This window comes from Panthera pardus, unplaced genomic scaffold, assembly GCF_024362965.1.
Source record: "Panthera pardus isolate Hobbes unplaced genomic scaffold, ASM2436296v1 HiC_scaffold_25, whole genome shotgun sequence".
Taxonomy (NCBI): domain Eukaryota; kingdom Metazoa; phylum Chordata; class Mammalia; order Carnivora; family Felidae; genus Panthera; species Panthera pardus.
This window is the reverse complement of record NW_026526821.1, coordinates 25,341,171-25,361,264: the sequence shown is the minus strand read 5'-3', so window position 1 is coordinate 25,361,264 and position 20,094 is coordinate 25,341,171. Positions and strand designations below refer to the sequence as shown.

General features: G+C 58.4%; 3 protein-coding genes across 4 annotated transcripts; 2 read left to right on the top strand and 1 right to left on the bottom strand.

Moving 5' to 3' along the window:
• Positions 1-3,258: 3,258 nt before the first annotated feature.
• On the bottom strand, positions 3,259-19,603 carry NECAB3 (N-terminal EF-hand calcium binding protein 3). 2 transcript variants are annotated; one of them, XM_019458770.2, is made up of 13 exons: positions 19,390-19,601; positions 17,384-17,408; positions 15,775-15,883; positions 14,754-14,779; positions 14,437-14,534; positions 6,412-6,548; positions 6,033-6,151; positions 5,848-5,927; positions 5,671-5,724; positions 5,044-5,156; positions 4,797-4,874; positions 4,196-4,287; positions 3,259-4,106 (listed from the first exon to the last, which is right to left on the bottom strand). In XM_019458770.2, the coding sequence occupies exons 1-13, from the start codon at positions 19,504-19,506 to the stop codon at positions 4,078-4,080; spliced, it is 1,077 nt and encodes a 358-aa protein (XP_019314315.1). In that variant the 5' UTR covers positions 19,507-19,601; the 3' UTR covers positions 3,259-4,077. The 2 variants fall into 2 exon arrangements, with proteins under 2 accessions (XP_019314315.1, XP_019314316.1); XM_019458771.2 differs by lacking the exon at positions 4,797-4,874 and having other exon boundaries at positions 19,390-19,603.
• On the top strand, positions 7,916-9,398 carry CUNH20orf144 (chromosome unknown C20orf144 homolog). Its single transcript, XM_019458773.2, has 2 exons — positions 7,916-8,228; positions 8,950-9,398. The coding sequence occupies exons 1-2, from the start codon at positions 7,983-7,985 to the stop codon at positions 9,358-9,360; spliced, it is 657 nt and encodes a 218-aa protein (XP_019314318.2). The 5' UTR covers positions 7,916-7,982; the 3' UTR covers positions 9,361-9,398.
• On the top strand, positions 11,188-13,340 carry ACTL10 (actin like 10). Its single transcript, XM_053890709.1, has 3 exons — positions 11,188-11,239; positions 11,502-11,572; positions 11,968-13,340. The coding sequence occupies exons 1-3, from the start codon at positions 11,188-11,190 to the stop codon at positions 13,237-13,239; spliced, it is 1,395 nt and encodes a 464-aa protein (XP_053746684.1). The 3' UTR covers positions 13,240-13,340.
• Positions 19,604-20,094: the final 491 nt, after the last annotated feature.

The following is a 20,094-nucleotide window of genomic DNA, read 5'->3' as shown; positions in this document are numbered from 1 at the left end:
CCCTCCTTCCTTCCTTCCTTTGTTCTAGGTGCCACTGTCCTCCAGCCATGCGCTGGCTTCCATTGCTAAAGGATGCCTGGGATCTCCCTCAGCCTTGTTCGTGCTTGACAGCAAGCAGCTACTGGTGCCAGGGAGTAAGTCCGGCTATGACTTGGAGCAAAGTGTTTGCTAGCTGAGCTTTCTTCTTTCTCTTTAAATTGGGCATGCTAATGATGCCCACACCATTGAGTTGCTGTGAGGTGAAATGTGATGATACGGGAGTTGTCCCAGCACAGGGCCTGGTGCCCAGGACCCTCGGTAAACAGAGGCTGCTCTCATAGCCTGCTTCTCCCTCTGCCACTATGTGATTTCCTTGAGAGGATCCATCTTTGCCCCAGTATCCTGCCTGGAGCATGGTGTCTTACATATGTACTTGTTTTGAGAATAACTTCCTGGGGGCGCCTGGCTGCCTCAGTTGGTAGAGCATGCGATTCTTGATCCCGGGGTAGTGAGTCCAAGCCCCATGTTGGGTGTAGAGCTTTGGAAAAGTGTGTGTGTGTGTGTGTGTGTGTGTGTGTGTGTATCCGTGTGTGTCTTCCTGAAGGCCCACTTAATTCTCAGGTCCTTTGTTTTGACGCATCAGAGGCTGTAAGGGGACTTGGTGTGTTTCCCTCTGAGAGCTGGAGAGCAATGACAGCCATTTAGACTGTTGCTGTCTCTCCCACACCTGGCCTGGCACTGGCCCAGTCGCCAGGACAGGTTTGAATGTGTACAGGTGAGTCACTGGCACAGGTGGGAGAGGTGAGGAGGCAGGTGCAGGGAGTGGGTGAAAGGGCGGGAATGGCAGCTGGTGGAAGGACCCAGGAGCTCTCCCAGCTTCAGTGTTCTGCCTGCCCTTGACCTGGGTGCTGTCACCAGCTCGGGGCATTTCACCGTCCCCAGCACCTGCCACAAAGCAGGTGCCCAATGGCCGCTGAAATGAGATGAAGAGCCACCAAGAGCAGGGCATTGAGGGCAAGGGCTGGAAAGGTGACCCAGACCTGATGGCTTTGACCTGCTACTTAAAGGCTAAGGCGCGTTTCTGTGGTGGACAGGGGCAGGGGTGTGGGGGAGGCCAAGAGGGAGTGACAGGTCACAAATAGCCCAGCTCAGCTTGTGTGTGTTTTAGGGAGAGGAGGCTCCACAGAGTGGGAGAGGGGGCTGATTGCTAAGGGTCTTGAATGCCAATTCAAGTAACCAAACTTGATCTTGATGCTGAAGCCAGTGTGGTGGCACTGAAGGGTCTTAGCCACAGGGGTGTGGTCCCCACGTCAATGTTTTGAAAGCCCCTTGTCTGTTTTCTTATGGAATGGATTTGGGGTGGGGCGGGGGGGATGCAGATGGGAAGCCCAGTGAAGAGGCTGCCACAGTCTTCTAGGCCAGAGGTGATGGTGGACACGAGCTGGGGGTTAGGGTGACTACCGGATGGAGATGAAGGTGGGCTCTCAAGAGGTAAGTAAACACGACGTAAAGGCTTGGCAAGCTCCTCTGTGCCCCTGCAGGCTGCCGAGAACTTTGTTCTCCCTGTAAGCTCTAACTCCAGCGTCGGGTCTACAGTCCAGCCCCCACAGCCACTGGACATTTCTGACGGCTTCCAGGCTGCCCTGTTACCTGCAGGCCATCGTGCAAATTCCCTCTGGTCGGGCCCCCTGCCTCACCTCCAATCCCTTACACTCCATGGCTCCACCTCTGCTCCCTTTGTGTGCCACGTTCTCCCTCCCCAACCACCCCTGTCAGAGACCCCTGCTGAAAGCCAGGACACCACCCAGGAGGCCACCCCCGACCCTGCGGGACCGGCCCGCTCCCCTCCACCTGCAGCGCCCTCCCCAGCACCTGCAGGCTCCCGTAAAGGAGGAAGGCCACCGCCAGGTGAGGCGGGCAAGGGCGAAAACCCTCCGGAGGCACTCGCTTCACAGAAGTCAGCTTGAGGATTTCAGCATCATCATTCGAAGATGCCAACGGGGAGTGTTTTTTAGTGTTGAGGGTTTGCTGTTGCTGTTCATGTGGAGGAAATGGAACAGAAGCAATTAGAACCTAGGACAGAAAGCAGGACTGTTTCCTCCCGGATGGGCTTCTTGTCTAACCAGGACACCGAAGCCTCCTCAGGCCGCCCAGAGCAGTGCGGCACCGGTGCTGGCTGCCCTCTCCAGGAACCGCCCGGAGCCTGCGAAGAGGTGTGGTGGGGCACAGCCCGGCACGGTGCCGGCCAGCGAGCCACCAGGGACCCCCGTGCTGGCTCTTTGGCCCGGGTGGCCGGGCCGGCGGCATAGCTCTGTGGCACCCCCTCACGGGGAGACACCTCAGGGAAGACCCTGCCTAGAGTCCCGGGCCAGGACGTCCATCTGAGCTGTCTTCCTGGCACCACTGGGGCACTCGGAACACTGGTGACATGTCAGCCCACTGGCCAGTCACCCCCGGCTTAAAACCTACCACAGCTTCCTCAGCATGAAGCACATTTGAGGCCCTGCCGCCTCCTCACTTTCACCTCAGCCCACTGCCCCCTCACCCCAACCTCAGCCCCCTGCTGGGCTTCCTTCAGTTCGTGAGGCAAGCTCTCTTCCCCCTCAGGGCCTGAGCGTGTGTTTCCGGCCTAAAGACTCCTGACCCCAACACCTTCCAGACCAGGTCAGAGGCCATCCTTTGCTCTTGTGTTGCCAAGTGCCTCCCCTTTAGAACCCACGACTGTGGCAGTCGCCTCTCCCCAGATGGCTCAGAGGAGGGCCCCCTGGTGCCTGGATGGACCAACTTGGCCATTTTGCACCTGATTCTGTCAGGTGACATGGGTGGTGACAAACCCAGTCTGGAAGGGGGGCCGTGGGGAGGAAGGTTCTGTTGGGACAGAACTTCTCACAGGCATGCAGTTACACTATCTGGGACTCCAAGAAGGTTCTGTGCCCCCAACTTCAGACCACATCATGTTGGCAACGAGGGTGGTGGTGAAGCTAGGACGGCCAGCTGACTTTCGGGGGGTTGAGAGCAGAGACCCAATCCAGTCCACTCCCATTCCCAGACAAGGCCCAAGAACCAGGGCTTGTGAGCCTGAGAAGGTCCTGAGTTGAGGAAACGGAGACGAGCTGTGATTTAAGTTATCATCATCATCATCATCTGTTCACAAGGGAGCTCAAGATAGGAACTGACTGATTCCTAAGGATAGGTTGTCTGCCCTAAATCTCTCATCTGAGATGCAAACCAACCCCAGGGCCTGGACTTCTTGCAGAGGGAGAGAGAGGACACAACACCAGAGGTGACCACTGCCTTTATTGCCTCTGTGCTGGGGTCTTGGGCTGGGGGTCGGGGTTTGGAGGTATCTGGGGGGAGCAGGTGACACTGGGCCCAAATTATTGCTACTTGGCAAGGTCACCTTGGGACTTCCCATAGTGCCCTGAGTGTGGGTAGGCATGAACATGCAAAATATATGCAAATGACATGCAAACCAACCCAGGATCTTGACGAGGTCTCTGGTGCAGCCAAGGGTGCTGGAAGAGTTGGAAGCCTGCTAACCCAGGAGGGTGATGGGGACACCCAGGTCCTTACCCCACACTGCAGACGGATCCGGCCCAGCCTCAGGGGTCAAGGTTTGGTGGGGGGGGGGGTGGGGGGGGTGTCCCTGAGCATCAGCCCTTGTTCTGCTGCTGGCTGAGGAAGAGCAGAAGCCTGGCCCCAAGACAGCAGGAAGAAAGCAGGGTACCCACTAGGCAGCCAGACAGCCCGAGGCCCACCCAGAGAGGGAAGCGACCTCCTTCCTCTGTGTCACACAAGGCTGGGACAGAGGTGACCAAATCCAAGCTTCCTGAGCCAGGCAGAGGCCAGAATGCCTCAGAGGCCAAAGCTACAAACAATAAAATACACTGATAAATAAATAGAAAGTGAGCAGCCCAGTCCCTGATCCCTGGGCTGAGAGACTCTCCGCCAGCTAGGTCTGGGGCAGGGGGACCTTTGAGAGCCCGGCCCCAGTTCTAAGAGTGGCAGCGTCCTTGGTCTTGGTGCTGAGTTGACCAGTCGAGAAGCTCCAGAAGGAGGCAGGTAGGGCCCCAGGGCCTTGGCTTATGCAGGTCAGGCTCAGTTATTATTCATAATCCACCAGGAGGCTAGGGGTCAGAGGTTGAGGGTCAGAGGCCATCAGGGGCCCACTGCCACTCCATAGGGCTGTAGAGCAGGGTCGGGGGCCACAGCATACCTGGGAAGAACACAGTGGTGAGGGTGTCTGGAGCTCGCAGGTGGTCAATGAGGATGCGCTGGAAGGCCTTACTGCAGGCGGACTGCTGGTGCCTGGGGAGGGCCGTGGAGTGACCTGAGGCTGGAGCTGGTCCCTCGGAGAGCAAGACCACATGGCTGAGAGCTCCCCACCCCCACCCTGTCCTACTGTCTGGATTCAGATCCCGGTCCTGCCTCACATTGGCTCTGAGCCTCAGTTCTCTCTCTGTGAAATGGGGACAATAGTGCCTACTGTACCGGGACACTGGGAGGATGACGTGAAATAATACGTGGGTGCTTGGCATAGACCGTGGCACGGTGGTAACAGTGTGTATTCACTGAGTGCCCGCCATCTACTGTGTTCCTGCCATCGTGCTCAGCTTTTCATACACCATCTCGTTTGGCTCATAGAAGGGTAGACCTATTATGACTCTCATTTTGGAAAGATCACTGGGGCTCAGAGTGGATGAGTAACTCTCCCGAGGTCACACAGCCAGTGATTAATAGAGGATGGTTTGAACCCAGGCCTGACTCACTCCAGGGCCCATACTCAATAAACTTTAGCTTTCAGATACCATTCATACCTTCTCCAGGAGGCCTCATCCTGCCAGAACTCATATAGGGTGAAAGAGGCATTGTCCAGCATCTTCTGGGCAGACACACTGTGGGGCCAAAGAGATGGCCAGGCCAGGCCCAGGCTACCACCACCACTGCCCACCCAGCCTGGGTGTCTGACGGGAGCCTTGGCCAAGGACGCCCAGCCCCAGCACTTTGCCCTGCTCACCCCCCTCCCGTGACCTTGGCCAGCCCACTAGCCAGCTAGGGACTCACTGCAGGCAACGGCTCTGGGCCCCTGTGAAGTCCACATAGCAGCACAGGGCACGGTGGAAATCCTGCAGGGCTTCCTCTGCCACGTGCACCTGCCTCTGGGCCAGGAGGATGTGCTGGCAAGAGAGGCAGCCTGGTGAGCCGGGGCGAGGCAGGGCCCAGGGGAAGGACTGGCTGTGGCCTTCAGGAGGACTCCGCCCTTCTTGACTTGCACTAGCCCCGCCTACCGTGAGGTCAAGCTCCTGCCCCAACCTGGCCCCCAGCATCCCTGCCTCCAGCCTCTCCTCATGGCCAAGATCATTGCCTTGATCCGGCCACTGTCCCTCCCTCCAGCAGCATGCCACCACTTCCCCCTCTAGCCTCCACCCACACACCCCAGACCCAGCTTTCAGGAACGCAGATGAAGTGAACTAATACCCAGAGAGACACAGTGATTTCTACAGGGTCACAGAGCAAGGGCCAGAACCCAGCACCTGCCAGGCTTGGGGGACGAGGGCTGGGCCAAGCCTGAGAAATGGGCATGTGTGTAACACAGAGGCCAAGCGGGCAGCAGGCCCCGTGAAACCCCTCATTTGATGAGCACCTCATCCTGGCCCAATACCCAGTTGCCTGTCCCTCTCCTGGACTCACCGAGTCAGGCCCCTTGGTAAGCTCCTCTTCATGCAGGGGTTCCAGCCGGGGGGCCTATGAGGGACACAGAGTGTGGGCAAGGCCCCCGGTGGGGGACACAGAGTGTGGGCAAGGCCTGGCTTATGTAGATTCCAGGAAGAACCTCCCCCTTGGGGCACTGGCCACCTGGTCACTCACCTTACACTCAAGCTGGTCAATGAGCTCCTGGAGACGGTTGACCTGGAGCCGCCACTGCATCTCAGCTTCTGAGCTCTGCCCTGGGGTGGGACACCCATGGGGGGAAGTCAGGCATGGGCCCCCTCGGGTTGGGAAGCCTCTCAGGATGAGCTGAGGGGCAGTGGGTGAGTGGGCACCAGGGGCACCTGTGTCCGAGGAGCCAGGAGACCAGGCGGGTGACCGACTGACGCTCCGCGGGGCCCTGCGCCCTGCCCTCCGGCAGCCATGGGGCCTGCTCTGTACCTCCTCGCTGTCTTCATCTGACCTAAGAGAAGTGGAGGGTCAGCCCATTGCTCCCAGACCCACAGGCCAAGGACTGGGGCCCCTGCACAGGGCTGGGCCTGGGTGGAGCAAGACAGGCTTCCTGGGACACTGAGGCCCAGCCAGCCGCTCCCTCTCACCCCTTCTTGGCCTCCCTGTCCGAGAACAAGAATAATGGGCTCTGGGATGCTGGAGCTGAGGAATGTGATGAAAGCTGAGGGCCCTGGAATGTGGAGACAATGACCAGCAGGGCACCTCACGTACCGTGGGCCACGGGCCTGGGCCTCCAGGGTATCTGACGCCCCTTCCAGCGAACTCTGCAGGGCTTGTAGCTGGCTCACCGTCTCCCGCAGTAGGAAGCGGGTCACAAACTGGTCCACCTTGGAGGCCCGCTCATATTCCTGGGGGCAGAGGGAGCATGCTCAACATACCCTGGCCCCAAGCATATATTTCTGAATGGGGAGCCACTGTCCTGCTCCCCTACCCTTGCCCATCCAAGCAATAGTACAGCATGAAGAGCAGAGAGCGTGCAACCAGAGCAGGACAGTTCTGGGACTGGGAGCAGGGCCTGGCCTCCCTTTCTGGGAGGTGTAAGGCCACCTTTACAGGGAGGCATCTGCCATTTTCTGGGCCCTAAGGCCCCTTCCCTGTTGGGCCACCACCTTTAGCCAGGCTGGTGGCAGCGGGGGGAGAGAGGGGGGTGTAAGGCAGGTCACATGGCATCCGAAGGCATGAGGCAAAATGATGGTGTGATGTGGCCCCATGCTCACCAGTTGGCCCTAAACTCATGATCTATGCATGCATTCATTCATGCACTCATCCATGCAACAAATACTTAACTTCTACTAGGAGCTGCAGATACAAAACAGCCAGGCCACTGTCCTTATACACATAGCACTGATTCCTACATCACTAGCCTCCACTCAGCCCCTCCCAATGTGGGCAGAGAGACAAGGCCGACAGGCCAGTCCCTACACTGCCCATTTGAGATGCTCAGAGACTCTCCAACTACCTTCGCCTCCTTGTGCCTTAGTTTCCTCACCTAGAGAACAGGGAGGATAATAGCCGTCTCACCGAGCGGTTGAAAAACTTCAGTGAACTAATTCCTACATAGGACACAGCCCAGGATGGGAGTCCTGAGAAGCCAAAGTCCAGGTGCTTGCCCACCCTCCACAAAGGGCTCCAGAGGCAACATCCATCAGGGGCTTCATTTCTTTCCATGACCTGCCTCTGCTCAGCCATCAGATGGGCCCTGCTGGGCCAGGCTCATGAGCAGGGAGGCAGGAACAGAATGGGGGCCAGGTGCTCTCACTCTTAGGCCAGTGGTTTCTGCCCTGTCTCCAAGCCTCGTTCTCCAGACTTCCTGGCCATGCTCTGAGCTCTCTGAAATCCTTCCAATAAATTCCCTTTTGAGTGCTTAAGATGGTCGATCGAGTCTCTGTTGCTTGCAACCAAAAAACCCAGCTGCCACAAGCACCCACTCTGTGCCATGCCCTGTTCCAAGCAGAATTTCATTTAATCCTCATAACAACTTATAAAAACCATAATGGACCCCATTTTGTAGATGAGAAGACTGAGGCCTGGAGCAATTAATTACCTTGGGCCAAGATCACACAATTAGTTAGTGGCAGAGCCAGAATTCAAACCGGGACCACAAAAATTCGTCTCTACTCACCACTAAGCGCCTTACAAGCATTGCCTTATTTGTGATTATCAGCCCAGTTTTACAGCTGAGAAACCAAGGCCAGAAGTCACAGCCAGAGTAAATGTAGCCAAGATTCGCCTGTGGGTTCTGGGAGGAGGAGCTTAGAGCCTACAGCTGGTGAGGTTGACCTATGAGGTCACAATGTGGCCTCCCCAGGATAGAGTGGGGACAAGAGTGCCCCTCCCCCAGCCAGAGGGCAGGGCAGAGGCAGCATGGGCTGTGGCCTCCAGTGGTGACCAGCCCTGCCATGGGAAACAACAGTTCTCACAAGAGAACCAAAGTGCGCAAGCAGGCCTGCAGGGAGAGGCCACCTGACATGGACAAGGCTGGGTGGAAACAGCAGTTCTTCAGCCATCTCAAGCGGAAGAAGCCAAACGTGAGTGCCAGGGTGTTAGGGCAGGTGGGAGTCAGGGGAACTTGAACAGGCGGGCAGGAGGGGATGCTGGGATTCTAGGCCTTGTGGGCATAAGTCCGAGGCGCATGGAAGGGCTTGGATAACCCCTCTGAAGATGGCAGTCCCAGGAACCCACGTGGTGTGGTTGGGTCCTAAAAGCCCAGAGGGAGGGCAGGGATTCAAGCAACCAGGAGAAATTAGGAGACCGGAATCCAGGAGGGTGGGCCGGAAGGGATTCTCCCAACTCCCCACAGAGAAGTAGAGGGTTCTGCGTGGTGAATCAGCCTTAGTTGGTACCGCAGGGGCTATGGGCACAGGGAGCTCCTTTATGCCCCCTTTCCAGCTCCCAGCCTCAAAACATGCTACTTTTCCCCTTCTTCGAGTGGGCAGAGGCCCTGGAGGGGGTCCGGGTGGGTGAGAGTCCCGCTACTAAGGCTGGGAGGGCAGGCAAAGATCCCACAATCGCAGACGGTGCAAGTCTGAGGAGGTCAGCTACGGTGGGTGAACGTTTCCAGAGGGAAGGCAGGTGTCCTGGGCAATGGCACCCGGAGAGACCCACTCCCGCCCCCGAGCACGGGAGGAGAGCGGGAGTCCTGGAAATGTAAAGGGGGCAGAGTCTTGGGAGACTGGATCTGGGTGGGTGAGGATCCTCAAGAAGAAGGCGCTGTACGCTCTTCCCCCTCACGCTCCCGCCCCGCCCCAGGCCAAGATCGTGCTACTTTTCCCCTTGGACAAGCAGCAGCAGCTATCCGACGTGGCGGCGGGCTCAGGCGCGCGGCCCGGGCGTCCAGGCGAGGACGCGACGGGCGCCCCCGTGGGCTCCCCGGCGGCGGCGCCCACGCTGCGAGGAGCGGGTGACTGTGCTGATCGGTGCGAGGGCGCACGCGCGCGAGACCTGAAGACGATCTTGGTCCTGCTGCTGCTGCTGGACGCGCGGCTGCAGGAGGGGCGCTGCGCGGCCGGCGCGCCCGGACTGGGGGGCGGGGCCAAGGTCGCGCAGGGCTGGCAGCGGCTCTACTCGCGCCTGCTGACCGACGTTCAGGCGAACCGCGAGGCCGACCCCGCCGAGGAGCAGCCGCGCAAGCGGCGCCGCTGCCCTCGCTCGCGGCCCTGAGCGCCCGGCCCGTGGCCCAATAAAGAGCGCATAGCACCCCTGGCGCCTGCTGGCTCTGTCTGAGGAGGCGCAGAGCTGGGCGGGGGTAACCGGGCCCAGAGCGAGACGCGGATGAAATGGTAGGACTGAGGGCCGAGCAACGGCAATGGCTTGGCGCCAAAACCGAGCCTTCTCCTTCCTTGTGTCCCAAGCGTCAGAACCCCTGCCCCCAGGTGGGGAGGGACACCCTGCCACAGTGGAGGGAAGCTGTTTCCCTCCTCCTCCTCCAGCTCCAGGCCCGGGTCAGACCTTCAGGTTTGCAGGCCCAAGGGAGATGAGTTTGGGCAAACCCCGGTGTGGGCACGCTAGGAGGAGGGACCTGCCTCCAGCCGAAACCTAACATCTTCAAGAGTCCTCAACATCCACAAGTCCTTCTTAGGCAGGGGGCGGAGGCAACAGACACCACCATCCTGGAAAAAACTGTGAGGGTCCCACGGTCAGCTGGGCTGGGGCCTGAGACTCACATTCTGCCTGTGAGAGCACCCAGGAGGAGGGGCTGGGGTCTGGGGGCTTCTGACCCCTCACTCCTACCCCACTCTGCTTGGTAACCCCCAAGCCACCTCATCACTTGTCCCTCACCCTACCTTGTGCCATCCCCTTCCCCACATTGCAGTCAGAGACTTCTTCCAAACCACTTAGCTGTCTGTAGGACAGTTGGCTCTGCTCCTAAGCTCCCACTGATTTCTCCAAAGCCCAGAGGGAAACGCCCAAACTTATTGTTGTCAAATGCAAGCTCAGCCCCCAGCCTTAGTCTTTCCCTCTAGGGCTTCTGAGTGACTCATATCCTCACCCTTGCTCTGGCTATATTGCCACTGTGGTCTCCAATGCAAGGTTCACCTCCCTAATCCACCCAGGAGAGGCCTGGCATGTTATCTGTGAGAAAGACCCAGCTGCTTCTCATTTTCCTGGGCCCCAAACCCAGCTCCAGACCTGAGTGCTGCCCCAGCCCTACCGAACCTGTAGCCAGCCTTCCACTGGTGACCACCTCAGAATGTCCCAAAGGGGACAGATGCAGCAGGGGGTGAAGGTCCCAGCTCATTAAAGACAGGCCCGGCTTCTGCTACAGATGCACTTCCGTTAGTGTCAACACAATCGACATCCCTTCCGTATCCCCTGCTTCAGGCTGGAGGTTGCATGACCCACGGCATCTCCCCAAATGCTTATAAAAACATACCCTTTCTTGCCATCCCTGTGGTTACAATCAAGGTAACCATGTCCTTCAATGTGACCACACATCCTGGCCATACGTGATTGGCCTAGGCTGGTCCTATCAGCCTCTTTCCTGGGACTGTAATTCAGGAGATGTGAGAGACTGTTTTCTATGTGAGCATGCATGGGCTGAAGCCAGTCTTCAGAAGAATAAAACAATGCAGAGCCTGTACACATCCTGCAGCTAGGCCCTGCGTCCAGTCTGTTCCTGAAACCTGATTTCATCTTTGTTCTTGGCGTCCATAAGGCCTACAAGATCCTTGTAATCAAATCCCTATTTTAGCTTAAGCTCAGTTGAGTAGGTCTTCTACTTGCAACCGAAATGGTCCTAAAGAGAATAATAGACTCTGCAGAGACTAGAAATGGCCTTTTTCCTATGTGAGGATTATTAGTGCGTTCTGGAGGAAGAAGGTGAGCCCAGAGAGAGATTAGGACTTGCTCAGGGGGGCACAGTGAGTCATCTTCAGAACTGAGTCACAAACTCCTTGGGTCCACTGGAGTCCATACATGGAAGCCCCTGGAGGCAGTGTCCCTATGTGGGCTGCCTGGGCCCCTCAGGGCTGAGCTCACATAGATCCTATGAGTGGCTACAGATCTGTGATTAAGAGCTTTCCCTTCAGCATGAAGGAAGGTGGGGAGCGGGGAGGGGACTGCTGCACATCGGCCAGAGTACATCGGATAATCTGAAGCATTCTGGTTGTGCTGGACAGCTGAGGCCAGATCCCCTGATGCCAAAATCACTGCTCTTGGCCCTGTCTCAGGAGAGAGGATGGGTCCAGGGAGTTTTCATGGGAGAGGTCTGTGGAATACAGCAGGTCCTCAGGACTGAGGTCACAATGAGTCCAATCCGAGTTCTTTTCCTTCCTTCTCTGACCACCCCCTCTTACCTTAAGTCAAGGCCAAGAGAGAGGTGCCAGGAGACCTTCTGGGGCTCAAGGACTGGGCTGGACTCCTGGGTACCCAAGTAAGGATATATGTCCGGAGGACACTGCCACAAGGCCCCAACATTGTTAGAGCCCTGCTGCTCCCAGAGGCTTCTCATCTAGAAGGATTGAACGAGGCCCTCTCAACGTCTACGTCCACCAGGACTGAGGGGGCGGAGCCACATAGCGGAGGCGCGTCCTCAGAGGGGTGGGCCTGGTGCAAGGTGGGTCTTGAGCCTTGAGCCACAGGAGGGCAAAGAGGGCCAAAAGCGGCCGGAGCCCGCAGGAGTGGAGACTGACACTCAAATTAGTGGCGGGTGCTCGGGCCTGTGGGCAGAGCCAAGAGCTGAAAAGAGACGTCCAGTCTGGCCGGAAGAGTGGGAGCTCAGGACCAGAGGCCGAAGCCAAGAATCGAGGGCGCTAGTTCTGTAACCAGAAAGGCCAAGACTTAGGCCTGGGGCCCGAGCCAAGAGCTGAAAGGCGGGCCTCCAGTGAGGCCGGGGGCCGGGCCTCTGGCGAAGGGCGGGGTCGAGCCGGGAGTGGCGCCGTGGCGTCGGTGTCCGGGAGGTCCGGGAGCCGCCGGGTCCGTCGGCCCCCCTCGCTGGGCCGCGTGGCGGTGGTGGTAGACCAGGGCTCGGGCTTCATCAAGGCGGGCTTCGGGGGCGAGCGCCAGCCCCGCCTGATGCTGAAGAGCTCCAGCCTGGTGCCCACCTGGGACCGGCCGGTGTGTACCCGCGCACCCGGCTGCGGGCTGGCGGGCGGCGTGGAACGGGCGCACCCCATCAAGCACGGCGTGGTGGTGGACTGGGAGGCACTGGAGGGGCTGTGGGAGCGCCTGCTGGTGGGCGGCCTGCGGGTGTGCCCGGAGCAGTGGCCCGTGCTAGTGAGTGACTCGCCGTCGGCGCCGCCCGCGAGCCGCGAGAAGGTGGCCGAGCTGCTGTTCGAGGCCCTGGTGGTGCCTGCGTGCCACATGGCCAGCACGGCGTTGTTGGCGCTCTGTTCCACTGGCGCGTTCAGCGGGCTGGCCGTAGAGGCAGGTGCAGGCGTGTGCCATGCCACACCCGTCTATGCGGGCCACTCGTGGCACGAGGCCACCTTCCGGCTGGACATCGCAGGGAGCACCCTGTCGCGCTACCTGCGGGACTTGCTGGTGGCAACGTGCCCTGATCCATCGCTGCGGGCCTTGCCCCGTAAGGCCATCACACAGCTCAAGAAGCGCTGCTGCTATGTGTCGCTGGACTTTGAGGGTGACCTTCATAACTCTGACCGCCACCATCCGGTCAGTTTCTGTTTAGGCAACGGGTGCTCTGTCTGCCTCAGCAGCGAGCGCTTCCGCTGCCCGGAACCCATCTTCCAGCCGAGTCTGCTAGGCCAGGCCGAGCCAGGACTGCCTGCACTGGCCTTCCAGGCACTGCAGAGGGTCCCTGCGACTCTAAGGACGCGGCTGGCCAATACCGTGGTGCTGGCCGGTGGTTCCACGCTTTTCCCTGGCTTCACTGAGCGCCTGGAAATGGAGCTAGAGGCGCAGTGCCGGAGGCACGGCTATGGGGCACTGCGGCCTCATCTGGTGGCCAAGCCTGGGCGTGGCACAGCAGTGTGGACAGGTGGCTCCATGGTGGCCTCCTTGCGTTCCTTCCAACAGCGCTGGATAACTCGGGCCATGTACCAGGAGTGTGGCTCCAGGCTGGTGCACGAAGTGTTCAACTGAGTCATGTTGGACTGGAGGGGAGGTGCCACATGAGGGACACGGTGGGCTGAGCTATAGCTTTATCAGAGCATTGAGTGCCAAATAAAAGTCTCAAGTGATTGGAGGTGGCAGAGTCATCATGTGCTGATGGGTCACTCCTACCCCTTACTGAGCCAGGAGGAGGTGGTCAAGATCCCAAGGACCCTCACTTTGACCTGCAGTTTGGATCTACCATAACCAGTGCCAGTCAGTCCAGGTGCCTACCCCCAGGGCCCCGTTTCCATGGCAACAAGGAAGCTAACACTCCCACTTGTGTCCAGGCCACAGATATGGAAATTATCACAACACATCAACTGCTCATCATGTACCATTTGGATTCCCATCCTATGCCAAGCCTCAACAGCAGAAAACCTACTAAAACCCATGGAGAAGCAACCAGAAAAGGAAGCCCTGTCCTTAGCTGATCATTGACTCACTGAAGGCCTCAGTTTCCCCTTCTGTAAATATGGGGTCACACACAATCCTGACTGTTCCCTCCTTGCCTCCTTATTAAGAGCTATGGGACAAAGGGAGGTGGAGACATTTCTTAAAAGAAACATACAAAGGGAGGGGTGGCTTGTGTTTTTGAAGTCGCTCTCCAAGAGCCTAGAGCCCTGGCTGTGAGCACTGTTTGTGCTTGTATGCACATGTGGCCACGCATGCATACAAACACTTGGGTGCTACATGCCTGCCTGCCTTACACGTGTCCTCAGGCCAGGCCCTGCCCCACCGGGTTCCACATACCAGCATGGGCCTGTGGCTGTGTGTGAGTATGCCCACCTCCCAGCCCATCCCTGCTGGGTCCTGGGCTTGATACCCCACAATAGTTAGGTCTGGCCAATAATAAAAACAGCAGCAGCAGGAGCTCCAGGTAGCAAGTGGCTGCTGTGTGCCAGGCACAGCTCTGGGTGCTGGGAATAGAGAACACGAAAGGCAAAAATCCCTCCCTTCATTCTCATTTCTCTGTCACATCAAATGTCTGGAGGTAAGCTCTATTATCATCCCCAGTTTACAGATGAGAAAACTGAGGCCCAGAGAGATAAAGGTACACAGCCAGAATGTGGGAGAGAACCCAAGCCTCTAGCTTCACAGCCCTGAGCCATGACAGTAGAGGCTCCCATAGGACAGCAGACACCCTGCCCTCATTCCAGGCCCTCCACCATCAACCCCTCCACTCACCAGCTTGGTGGTGTCCATGGCAGTGAGCACGGCACAGTTCAGTGACTCCAGTGCGGCCAGCACAGGCTGGTAGACACCCAGGTGTTCTGAGAAATAGTCTGCAGGCAGAGAAGGTGCTCAAAGGTTCCCAGACCACGCCCTACTCCTGCTACGCGGCCTCATTTACCCAACCTGGGATTCCTCAACAGCCAACCAGGCCTCATATCCTGAGGCAAGCCCATCTTGTTCCATTAGGAGAGAAGGAACAGCCTCCAAGGAACATCACGCCCACCTGCCCAGGGGCGCCAGGAGACCAGAGCTCCTGTGGACCTACTCACCACACAGTTTCTCCGTTTCCAAATTGCTGCAGGAAAAAGAGGAGGCACGCTTCAGTCCCACAGACTTAAGCTTGGTGACCTGAGACTTTGAAGCCAATGTTCCTCCCACTGCCCACCCCAGCTCAGCCTGATGAGGAGGCTGCTTCTGCCTCCACCCAATTTAAGCTGCTCAGTGGGCCAATGGGGGCAGCAAGGGTATTACTGAGGGCAAAAATTCAGACCCACTCTTGGCCTCCAAGGGGATCTCAGGACCAGGGAGAGAAATGTGGACACAGGCCAGAGAGGAGTATAATCAGAGCTGGGAAGGGAAAACCAGGTCCGGGGAAGTTCAGAGAAGGCCTGGGGTATTACTTGGTAGGTTAGGGAGGACTTCCAGAAGGAGGGTGCTTAAGTTAGGCCTGCAAGGACAAGGAATTTGATCAGAGTGTCTGGTGGTGGGGAGGTGGCAACATTGCAAATAAAAGGTCCAGCCCAAGCCTCAGAGTAGGGAAGGGCATGGAAGCCTTGAACGCTGACCCAGAGTTTGAAATTTATTCTAAGGAGATGTTGGGGGAGAGGGAGGGACAGCTGTGTATGTGTATGCACCCATATGAGGAAGCATGGGGAGGGAAGCATGCAGACTCCTGCTAAGGCCCGTAGATGTGGGAGCACACATGGGGAGTTATGTGCATGTTCATGAACCTGCATCGATGCGTGGAAGCAGGTGAGGCCCAGCTATCCTCAGGCATCCCCTTGTCCCTGCAGGAAGCGGGAATGGGGAGGGGGGTGGGGGGACACCTGTGGGCTGAACCACGGCTGGTGACTCAGACCGGGCTATTTTGGGGTCCCAGCTGGAAGGAGTGTGATGGACAAGGCTGGAGCCAGGGAGGGAGTGAGTGGGCGGGTAAAGCTGTCATCAAGCCCTAGCACCTCTCTCCCTATGCAACCCCCCATCCTCCATAAGGAGGCAGGGGACACCGTGGGGCTGGGAGAGCCTAGCTTCACATCTACACCCAGCTCACCCACCCGTTCTCGTACTCACTCAGTGGAGGGCCCATCAATGCCGCTGAACAGTTCCCGCAGCTCCCCAGGGCTGAGAACCCCATCAGCAAAGTAATTCTGGAACTCCTCAAATGAGAGCTTACCATCATCTGGGGTGGGAGCAGAGAGCAGAGCTGGTATCCCTGACCCCTGGCTGCACCCCTGCCACCAGCTTCAGACCTCCTAAAGCTACTTGGCCAGGTGGAATGGAATTCTGAGCTTGCGGGGACTTGGCTGTTGGGGACAAAAGAGTCTCCAGGGGTGCTCACTTAAGGCAACAGGGCCCACTCTTCAGGCACCCAAAGGACAAGGCAGCACACACATGGCATTGCATAGGGACTCAATAAATGCTTGCCAAATGAAGAAGCAAATGGAAAGCCTGGGACATGGCCAGGTCATGGCAGAACCTAGACATCACTCGGAGGACTTGGGGGCTCAGTCTCTGCCCGCCAAGCCTGGCTCCAGGCTGCTCTGTATCCACACCCTTCACAGAGAAGCCACCAGGAGGCAGATGAGATCTTCCTAAGAGTTGGAGCCCCTGCAAGAAGCCGCAGGCTGGCAGGCTCAGGAGGGAATGCCCTTCTCTTCACAGCGGCTATGGAATAGTCTAAGAGCACCAGGGGGATGGCCAAAGACACCGGGAATTTGCCTGTAAGGTCTCTAAGCAGATGGGGTTGGGGGAGCAGAGCTGGGGGGGTGGGGTGGTCTGAGCCTCCCCAGACAGAGTGCTATGATCCAAATGTGTGCTGGCTGATCAATGGGTTGGGACACGATCCTGTCTCCAGGAGGCTGAAACACCAAAGGGTCTGAAGACCCCAGATGGAAGTAAGGCCAAGGCTGACCGGCTGCCTCAGCTCAGACCCTCACCTGGCCAATCAGGACACAGTGGGCTGCTCCAAGTTGTGGGCAGCAACTTGATCGTGGGCTCCCTTGAGGGCTCCTGCTTTAGCTTTCAAGGTTTTCCCAAACCAGGGTCTGAGACTGCCCAGGACCCAGAGCAGGGGAAGCTGATTCCCTGGACCCAGCAGCATCCTGTGCAAGCCTTCCCTGGGTCCAGGTGGTTGGTCATATGGGAAGTTACTGAGCCCTCTAAAGATCTAACAGCACAATCCCCCACAGCCTCATCTCCATCACCCAACCTTTCCAAGCCCCTTACGCAGGAAGCTTGGAACCAAGCATCACACAGACCTGGATTCAAGACCCACCACTTAAAGGCTGTGTGACTTCAAGCAACCTGCTTCACCTCTCTGGGCCTGTGCTCCTTAGTCTGTAAAATGGGATGAAGAATTCCCATCTAGCTGTTGGTTGTGAGGACAACATGAAATCATATAGAAGAGTTATCCATACCTGTGCCCGGGGCATTGTGGGAGAGTATGCCCCCACCTCCAGCCTCTGGCTAAACCACATTCCCTCCACTCTCCATCCTGCCAAACTGAATTCCAAATGGCACCCCCTCTGGGAAGGACGGCTTGACTGATTCTCCTGATTTGGGTCTTCCCAAGATTTTTCTCCATTCTAGACTGTGCTCCCAAACCCGTGACACTCCCCTGAGCCTCCTTGATGGCCCCCACCCCTCCCCACACTGTAGACTCAAGGGAAGGCACACTCACCATTCTTGTCTGCTCTGCGGAAAACCTGGAGGACAAAGGGGCACAGACGGGAGCTGTGAGTGCCGCCTAGGAGGCAGGATGCCCCCACCCAGCTCATCAGGGCCCCAGCTGGCCAGCCTACCCCCCCACAACCTTGCCTTTCCTCTTGCCCAGCCTGGTCCTAAACCCCTGCCCAGATCAGCCCTGTGGGAGGCTTTCCAACAAGGGGAGCACAGGAAGATCACACAGCAGGTCTCACCACTTGCTCACATTTCCTGCAGGTCCTGGCCCCACAGGGGGTGCTCCACACCAGCTTCCAGCACCCCCACCTCCCACACCCAGAGGCTACCCTGGGTTCTGTCTGAGGTATGAGCCCTTGCCACAGTCCCAGCTTGAAGAAGGTGGGGAAATGGGCCAAGTTCCTGGGCACTACTTGTCCCAGACCTGAACCCCTTAACTCTGCAGCATGGCCATGGTCCATCCCAGACTCTGCCCACTCAAGGCTCTTTCCCTGTGTGCTTAAGACCCTGATATGCAAACAGTGGCTAGTCCTTTCTTTGTGGGTGTCTGGGGTTAACCATTCCAGGGCCAGGGCTTCTTATGAGGCTGATTCAGTGTGAAGGCCTTGGGCAGGCTCGCACGCGCGCGTGTGTGTGTACACGCACACACATGTGCAAAGGGGAGTGGGAGTGGCAGAAAGCAAGGGTGGACAGACTGTATTTACAGAGAAGCAGAGATGAAGGGCAACAGAGGCAGAAAGGGACAGAGTCAAGACATGATCAGGGACCAGAGACTCCCAGGTCATCCAAAGCAGCCCAGCAAATGGGAGACCAGCACACCTGGCAAGGAGGGGCCGGCCAAAGTCTGGACAAAGAACCCTTAACAACTCCATGTCCTGAATGCCACTCCTCTCCAGCTGTTACCTCTGGGTCAGTGAAGCATTGGGATGAATCTAACCCCTAGCCAGAAGCCTGACTCAGAGGTCTGCCACTGTCTCGGGTCACACAGCAGCCCAGTGTGGCCTGGCTGGGGCAGATGGAGATGGCAAGAAGGGGTGCTATGCTGTGAATGAGGGCACCTGGGGCCACACTCAAACAAGCCTCTGCCTCTGTGTGATTGTGGACATGTTTCTAACTCCTCCGGCCTTGGTTTTTCCATCTGGGAAGCGGGATGGACAGATTCCTTCAATCCAGGACTGCGGTCAAGGTGCTGAGTCACTGGGGGCAGCGGGGAGTGGACAGGAGTGCCGTCTTTCCGTCTTTCCCACAGGCAGAGACCTCTGAAGCTGAGAGCGGGGGGGGGGGGGGGGGGGGGGGGTAGTGAATGGGCCAGGATGGGGCTGAGCACTAGGGGAGGAAGGGGCCTGAGGCAGTGACTGAGGCCTGGCTAGGCTGCCCTTAGTTGGTGCCCCTGGGGGCGCTGCAGGGCCACCTGCCACACACAGGAGGGAGGTACAGACCACTGTGGGCAGTCCTGACGAACTATGGGACTCCATGGCCCCTGGGTCAGATCTATGGGACTCTGGGATCAGCCCTGGATCAGCAGTCTGGGGGGCTGTTTATTCTTCCAGCCTCCCCTGACTGGGTCAGCCCAGCCTGGGATTGCCATAGAGGGGACTGCTCCTGTGATCAAGTGTTGACAGCCCCCACTGCATCATCCCCATGGGGTGGACTAGGGGCGGGGGGGGGGGCAGCAGGGGGGGGCAGCAGGGGCAGTGACACCAAACCAGGAGATAAGGAGAGTGAGAGACTGAGAACGGAGACAAAGATAAGGGAGAATGGAGACAGCAGGGTCAGAGAGAGATGGTGAGAGGCAGAGACCCAGAGACAGAAGCAGGGCCCCAAACAGACCTGGAGAGAGAGAGAGACACTGACAGAAAAAGAGACTGAGAGATGCAGAGACGGGGGTAAGGAGAGACAGCGAAAGACTGAGAGCCCAGCGAGACACAGGGAGAGAGCAGACAGACCTGGAGAGACTGACAACCCCAGGGCTAGAGAGCCTTCGCCCCCTGCCCGCTCCCCACTCACGTCCTGGAAGAGCGCGTGTCCGGCGGGCCCGGCGGCAGGCACGGGCGCGGGGGACCGCCGGGGCTCGGGCGCGGGCGGCCGGATCAGGCACACGGTGAGCAGCCCCGCGCACGCCATGGCGCCGCCACCCACTCGGCTCGGGCTGGGCTGCGGCTCCGGGTTCTGGACGCCGCCGCCTCGGACTCCGGGGGACGCCCGCCCATCGGCGCCGGCGCGGACGCCCGGGGCCCCGCCCCCCGCGGCTCCACCCCCTGCCCCGCTGGCCGCGGAGGCCCCCCTCCCCGCCCGCCCCTCTCTAGGGCCTCGCCTTCCCGACTGGAAAGGCAAACTCCAGCCTCCAGGTAGGCAAGAGCTGCACAACGTAGAACTCCCAACACCTTTCCCCTCTGCAGCTGTTACCAGAGGCCCCCGGAGGGTTGGCAACTGTGGAGTAAGGAACAACCCGAGGGCTCACGGTCAGCAGGGACTGCTGTGTAAATGACAAGTGACGGTCTGCTTGGGAGTACTACACAGCCAGCAACAGAACAGAGGGCTGCGCGGGGCGGGGGCACCGAGGGCAGGTCCCACACCACTGTAGGGTCGGCAAAGCAAACTGCAGAACAGACTGACACCTTGTGGGTAAGACCTGCAAGGGACTTCAGCTGAGCGTCTGTATCCTTTTCTGCAAAATGGGGGTAATAGTAGATACCATATAGGATTGTTGTG

Coding starts and splice junctions, on each gene's coding strand:
- NECAB3 (XM_019458770.2), bottom strand. CDS start 19,506: ATGGCGTGCGCGGGGCTGCTCACCGTGTGCCTGATCCGGCCGCCCGCG. Junction 15,884..17,383: donor CCGCAGAGCAGACAAGAATG/GTGAGTGTGCCT, acceptor CTCCCACCCCAG/ATGATGGTAAGCTCTCATTT. Junction 14,535..14,753: donor GGAAACGGAGAAACTGTGTG/GTGAGTAGGTCC, acceptor CTCTGCCTGCAG/ACTATTTCTCAGAACACCTG.
- ACTL10 (XM_053890709.1), top strand. CDS start 11,188: ATGAGTGGCTACAGATCTGTGATTAAGAGCTTTCCCTTCAGCATGAAG. Junction 11,240..11,501: donor TCCCTTCAGCATGAAGGAAG/GTGGGGAGCGGG, acceptor TCTTACCTTAAG/TCAAGGCCAAGAGAGAGGTG. Junction 11,573..11,967: donor CTGGACTCCTGGGTACCCAA/GTAAGGATATAT, acceptor TTCTGTAACCAG/AAAGGCCAAGACTTAGGCCT.
- CUNH20orf144 (XM_019458773.2), top strand. CDS start 7,983: ATGAGGTCACAATGTGGCCTCCCCAGGATAGAGTGGGGACAAGAGTGC. Junction 8,229..8,949: donor TCAAGCGGAAGAAGCCAAAC/GTGAGTGCCAGG, acceptor GCCCCGCCCCAG/GCCAAGATCGTGCTACTTTT.